This window comes from Alosa sapidissima, chromosome 20 (genome assembly GCF_018492685.1).
Source record: "Alosa sapidissima isolate fAloSap1 chromosome 20, fAloSap1.pri, whole genome shotgun sequence".
Classification (NCBI taxonomy): Eukaryota; Metazoa; Chordata; class Actinopteri; order Clupeiformes; family Clupeidae; genus Alosa; species Alosa sapidissima.
This window is the reverse complement of record NC_055976.1, coordinates 20,830,786-20,837,863: the sequence shown is the minus strand read 5'-3', so window position 1 is coordinate 20,837,863 and position 7,078 is coordinate 20,830,786. Positions and strand designations below refer to the sequence as shown.

The 7,078-nt window shown below is 44.5% G+C and overlaps 1 protein-coding gene across 1 annotated transcript in view; it reads left to right on the top strand.

The window, feature by feature from the left end:
* The first annotated feature begins 581 nt into the window (after positions 1–581).
* Positions 582–7,078, top strand: part of fam149a (family with sequence similarity 149 member A) — a 28,924-nt gene continuing 22,427 nt past the window's right edge. Inside the window, exons 1-3 of the mRNA XM_042074734.1 lie at positions 582–1,154; positions 6,161–6,259; positions 6,697–6,850. Coding sequence (XP_041930668.1) covers positions 679–1,154; positions 6,161–6,259; positions 6,697–6,850 — 729 coding nt within the window. The 5' untranslated portion in view covers positions 582–678. The remainder of the gene's footprint in view (positions 1,155–6,160; positions 6,260–6,696; positions 6,851–7,078) is intronic.

Sequence of the window (7,078 nt, the reverse complement as noted above, 5' to 3'; positions counted from 1 at the left end):
ATAAGTACTCGTTCATTCAACTTTTGACCTATAACCCATGTTGAAGTTATACAAACTACAATCAAATCTGAGATTTGTCAACGACAATCAGGTGAAAGAAACAAATTTAGCCGTCTAGCTCCATTGAATCCCATTCATTCTGCACTCATGGCGATCGCCCCCAGTGGAAATCTGGTGGAACTGCAACCAAAATTCGGTACAATGGGACTTAATACGGAGTGGCAAGCTCTCCGTAGACGGGCTCTGGCTACACCAAGTGTACGATTATATCCCACCTCCTGTAAACGAAATTCTTGAAAAGTTAAAATATGAGAAAAAGAAAATATGTACATTTCAGTGGCTTTTTATTGAATTGCTAAATTTAGCTCTGGCATATTTTATGACTTAACCTACTAAAAAGCACTTTTCTGATAGGCTGGCGCAAACGCGCACCGCCTGTAACAAACTCTGTTTTAAAGTTGTTTACACAATGGATGGAGACCGCTTCGCATGACAACCCTCTATTGTATCACGAAAATATCTAAATCTGTAATACAATATGAACGAAAAACACTTGACAACATAGGCTACCGCATCTCATTGTAAACGAAACCGTGGAACGTTTTGGCCGCAAGACCCAAGAACTGGATCATCAGAATTGAGCCTCACGTTTGTCCAATCATAATCTGAACATCAGACATGAAGCTCTCTGTTCTGGGATCAATAATGGGACATTCAGGACCAGAATGTAAAACAAATGTCCGGGCTGTGACAAGTTTAAACAAAAATAAGTTTGTGGAACGGCTTGCCTTACCTACTTCTCTGACTCCCTTGGAATTCCGTGCGTCTTTCATCTCTCACAAGGCTCTCGGTACCGGTGCAGATGGTTTGACCACATCGTTAACGGCCAAGTTTAGCAACACGCCGCCGCCTGACCGATTGAAAGTTGACAGGACAACTTCAGCTCCTATGCAAGTGACAGTCAACATTCGAGGATCTCAAGAAAGCGCAGTTATTATAAAGCACCATGGAATATTCGTTCAAAATTATAAGAATAAACCAAAGACTTCGCTGGCCGAAGACTCAACGTCTCAATGGAGGAAGCTAAATAGCAAGAAACAGCCAATTATACAGGAGACCATGACAGCATCACTCCACAGAGATGACAACCAAAGGTAAGTTCTCCCTGTTTCAAATAAAACTTAAACGAGTAAAGTTACGCAGGATTAGTAATCCTATTTCCTAATACTATTTTTCATAATATCATTGCATTCTACCATGCCCTTCATTTGATTACAAGATTAGGCCCACAACAAGTGCATAATACTTGACCAAAAAATGACCAGGCAATCCGCTTCAATGATCCGCGGATGACTGGCATGGCGAAATCAAGAGCAATTTTCGTTTGGCCATCTACATTTTGGTATTCTGCTCACAGTAACATGTTTCAGGCTATTTTGCCTTATTTATTTTCAAACTTGACACTCTGTGACGTCTAATGAATTATTACTAACCTAATTGATACATGCTAATGCCATGCATGGTATAGTCTTTCCACTGACAACGGCATATCTAAGCTTCATCTCTCGTTTGCATGTAGCCTAGTTACAGTCCCCTGATTTGTTTCTAAATGCGGATAATGTTTGCCGTTTGTTTTTATTAGTTTACATCTGTTTTGTTTCCATGATTGTAGTGTCAGTGTAGCCTACTGCACAGTGTTCAGTTTGGTATCCCACTTCACCACAACTAAACCCGTGTAGTTTGGGCCTACAGTAGCCTATTGTAGACTGGTTACTGTGTTTGTTTGGAAGGTCTATCCCGATCAATGCCATTCCTGACAGACTTGGCAGTCAATAAGAGTGCATGCATGACATGCGAACAAGTTGTATACTGGTTGCAAAATAGTTCAGCAGGCAGAATTTACTGAGGGCTAAATATTGAGGCTATTTCCAATTTATTGATTGCTCAATTGAAGCGCTATTCTTGCTCTCTCAGTTTGAGGCAATTGGAAATAGTCTCTAAGCCCTAAACTCCAAGCAACAAAAAGAGTTTGTTGTTCAGTTGTCAACACCAGACATCCTTGGTTGCTGGAGCCTGTTTGGCGCGCCGCCACGCTCCGACCTCCCCTGTCAAAGATCGCTTGTGATGGCTTGTCTGCTGTTGACATCTTGTGGCAGTAAGGCAGTACTGCACTGTGTTAAGATATCAGCAGTGTTTGCAGCCTGTTTGTAGTTTGACCTTTTCCCGACCTAGAAATGCTTCGTTCTTATGGTTCGTTCAGACGAGATTTAGAGCAGGAAGTTGGAAGTTACCAGGCGTCACTAATGTGACTGCATATCGAAGTGGTAATGGCGTGTAGGCTATCAAATTTCTTGAATGAAGAAAGCTACATAATTTGAATGGAATTATTAAAGCGGCACATAAGTGTCAAATGAGGATATGTTTTTTTTTTTTATATTAGTGGAAATTTGGCACATTACATGCGGACAGTTCCATCTTTTGATATCTGCTCCAGATCCAGTGAAGGAAATGAATCCATTTTAAGGAGCTGCGCCTTTTTGCATTAGCATTGCCAGATGAATATTTGATGAAGTAATGGCAAGAGACCTGCTGGAGTAAGGTGATGTTTGCTCTGTAAAGGAAACGTGAGACTACGTGGTTGCTAACCCACTCTTTTGACCTCCGTCAACCGTTAAAGCCGTCTCTCTTTACTTATTTTTCCTTTCACCTAACAGAACAGGGCAAGTAATGGAACCAGAGAAGAAACTTCCATTAGCCTACCCTACATTTCAATGACTGTCAAATTGAACTGAACAAACGACACTGAATGTGTTGTTGCGCTCTGTAGATGCAGGGTGGTACAAATACACTGACACATTAAAACGGGCAGAAGAGAAAACAACTGTTGAACTGGGGTGTGCATTTTATTTATCTTCACAAAGTGAGAACTGTTACAGGATTAAATTGAGCCAAACATTAGTAGCCTGTCCCCGCCCACTTAGATCTTCTTTCAGGGAGATCTAGTCTGGAACACCATAGTTCATAACCGTTTCCCTCAGACAAGAAAAATGTCAGGCCAATCAGCAACCAGAGGGGAAGACAAAACCGAAACTTATTGTGATAAACAGAAGCAGCAACAACACCTGCACACATAAAAAAATGCAGAAACTTATTTACAGCAGAGGTAGATCCACATACCAGTACATGGTTTCCTGGCTGTTGATGCTGTTTATTGTCAATACAGTTTAGGCGAAGTAGGAAGTAACGTTAGGAATCTCTGATCAGTGTGATTGGTAAGGCTGGACCAATGATTTCAAAGTTAGTGCCCGTCGTGATGCAAGTGTTGGAATCCTAATCATGAGTCTCCACCAGACTCTATTCACTTCATGAATGAGTTTGGATTTTTCCAGGCTACAAAAATAGTATGGTAAATGGACTGCATTTATATAGCGTTTTTTCCTCCGAGCACTCAAAGCGCTTTCCAGTGTCATGCCTCACATTTAGGCTGCCAATTCACACACACACTTACACACCGACGGCAGAGGCTGCCATGGTAGATCTTGACTTGAACAGAGAAAGCACAGGATGTGTGCTTGGAGGTGAGTGGATGTGTGTTTGGAGGTGAGTGAGAAAGCAGAGGATGTGTGTTTGGAGGTGAGTGGATGTGTGCTTTGAGGTAAGTGGATGTGTGTTTGGAGGTGAGTGGATGTGTGCTTGGAGGTGAATGGATATGTGCTTGGAGGTGAGGATCAGAGGATGTGTGTTTGGAGGTGAGTAAGAAAGCAGAGGATGTGTGCTTGGAGGTGAGTGGATGTGTGCTTGGAGGGGAGTGGATGTGTGTTTGGAGGTGAGTGAGAAAGCAGAGGATGTGTGATTGGAGGTGAGTGGATGTGTGCTTGGAGGTGAGGATCAGAAGATGTGTGTTTGGAGGTGAGGATCAGAGGATGTGTGTTTGGAGGTGAGGATCAGAGGATGTGTGCTTGGAGGTGAGTGAGAAACACAAATGCCACTGCTGCCTTCACTATTACAAATAGAAGCTGTCTCAGGAGTGCATTTGGCGCTTATCTGGCTTGAGTCTGCCGGGAGCAGACTACTACTAGAGAAAGCGCTAAAAGTGAGTGCAGCAAGATAAAGATAGAGAGAGAGAGAGAGAGTGTGTGTGTGTGAGAGAGAGAGAGTGTATGTGTGAGGGAGAGAGAGAGAGAGAGAGAGAGAGAGAGAGAGAAAGCGAGAGAGAGCAGGTGCCTGCCCGGGTGGTGTTCTCCACCTGAGTGAGTAATCATAGGCCAGGCCCTCCCAGCAGGGACGTCGGCACAATAAGCAGCAGCGATGCGTTCGCCACCCTTTTCTCCCCAGATGGCTCCAAACAAATAGAGGTGGCACTTGATCTCACGCAAGGAAGGGAGGAAACAGAGTAAGCCAAGTGCTTCCCCCAGACGTGAGAGAGGTGGGGGGGGGATGGATGGATGGGAGGAAGAGATCCTCCCAATAGAGATCCTATTCTGTTTTTTACCCTCCCAGGAGTTAACTTAGCTTTTTTTTGCTTTGCACTGACCTTTATTGGCGAGCTGGTGGTTTGCAGGTAAAAACAGGAAGCCCGTCTGCTCTGTGAGGCGTTGGTGTGTGTGTGGGAGGCACAGAGGTCACGCGTAAACACACACACACACACACACACACACACACACACACACACACACACACACACACACACAGACACAAACACACACACACACACGCAAACAGACATGAGGAGGCGGCTGGTCAACGAGTAGCTTGCCCTCCGGCTCGTGGGCTGTGCTGATAGAGGTGCTGCTGGGTGGGTGGCGTGCGTAGGGGTGCCATAGAGCCCGCGGTTCCCATGACGAGTGCCCAGGGCGATCCGCGCCGCGCTCCGTCTGCCTCACTTCCCCCCAGCCTCCCTGCCCCTCGACTCAGCCGCTGCTACAGGGCACCTGGCGACCACAGGGATTCTCCGCTCGTTGTCATTGGGTGAGTCGCTGCTGGAGAAGTCCAAGTGATGTCAAGGGGCGAGCAGTGGAGGCTGTACATGATTTTGTTTTAAGGGTTCAGTCAACTTGATTAGTGGGTGGCTGTGAGTCGTACTAATCTGGGGTTAGTGTTTTCAAAATGTTCAGAGAAACAATATGACTCAGAATATAAAAATGCAATGTAGTAGACCATAGAATTTGTTCTTTTGGTTGAACTCTTAGGAGCAATTTTGTTGTAGTCTTAAGGTATAATGTAAGTGATTTAGATGGACTATTTTACTCTTTTAATGTCACCTTAAACTGTTCTCACCTGTCCTTGGATTGCATTTAAACAAACAAAATGCTCTATTTTGGTGAACAAATTAGGTTTGGTGTTGTCAAAGTGGTAGGTCTTAGACTCACACGTACATCCATCTATAATGCTTTCCTTGTGTTCACTTTAAATTATTCACATTATAATTGCCTGTTGTTGTCGGAGAACAGGACTGTGTCAAGCACGGAGTGAAAGCCATCAGGTGATCACACTGCTACAGGCCTTTTGGAGAAGAATGTACAAAGTGGAAATATGTTCTTTTTGAACATGCCATTTTCAGATTTTCTCTCTGGCGTTGCGGTTATGGGAGCACGGAGGTGACATTTTAGGCGTGACTCTGAGTGTGACTACCTAATGTTCCCGACGTTCCGTGTGCGGAGAGAGGAAACAGTCCGTAAATATCACAGCATCCAGCGGCACAAGCATGGGGACATTATTCAATGTTGATGTGTTTACTAGGCTTTGAACTCGTTTGGAAATCTCCAGATAAATGAAAAATATAATCTGTGTGGGAGAGACTACGGTATATATTATTTTATGTTAGTATTTGTGCAAAGAAGAACTACAGAATGCAAAAACAAACCCATAGCCAAGATAACCATTAGCTGCCTGGTCTCATGACCTCAAAGCGATGCAATCTGGTTAGTATTGCATCAGTGATGCTTTTCATTTAAAATCCAATTTCGTTTTATGTTGCTCTCTTTAATTATTTAAACACTTACTGTTAAACAGATACTGATGGTGAACAAATCAACTGGATAAACAAACACATTTCCTGTACTAAAACTTGTTTGTGGTTTGTCGTTTAATTGCGGCCAGGAGGGGTGCTTTTAAAGTGTGAACTGTCTCATTAAACCCAGCTCACTGGCCCTCTCTGTAGTAGGAGGCTGCTGCAGGACGGGGACTGCAGGGCTGCTGCTGGTTCGAGCCCTGTCCATCACATCAAGAGTGGCTCTAGAGCTAAAGCCAGCAGATTCAGGTAGTGTCCTCTGACACACACACACACACACACACACACACACACACACACACACACACACACACACACACACACACACACATACACACACACATACACACACACACACACACTTACACACACACACACAGACACAGAAAGCATACGAAAGCATAAGAAAGATGCACTCACACAGACTACTCAAAGACTCTTTAGAACTTCTTGTTACAGTGCATGTACACACACACACCACACACACACACACACACACACACAGACAGACACAGACACACACACAAACACACAGACATACACACAAACAAACAGACACACACACACACACACATACACATACACACACACACAGACACACACACCAGGGCAGTGCTCCTCCTCTCAGGTCAGTGTTAATGAGACATGTTGGAAAGCGAGAGTGAAGGCTCCCTTCTGTTCTGCAGTGTCTCCCCAGCCGTGGAGCCCGATCCCTCCAGTCGGCCCTCCTCCTCCTCCTCCTCCACCTCCTCCTCCTCCACCTCCACCTCCTCCGGCAGCCCCAGCTGTGCCACCGGCCTCTCCACCGAACACAGCTCCATCTACTCCTGGAGATATGACGTAGGGCGGAGAAACAATCCCGCAAGGGCTTTTCCTTAGTTAACATTTCATCACTGTTCGGCAGAATGCCTCATTAGTAGACTACATGTATTTACAACTAGAGTTTGAAGGAAATGTTGTGTGATTTCAGGTTGCAATGTAATGGGAAGTAAATGTGAATGTATTCATACTGTACTATAGAGAAAGTCAACCATATACATATGCAGACCAAAACACTAATTGTGCACA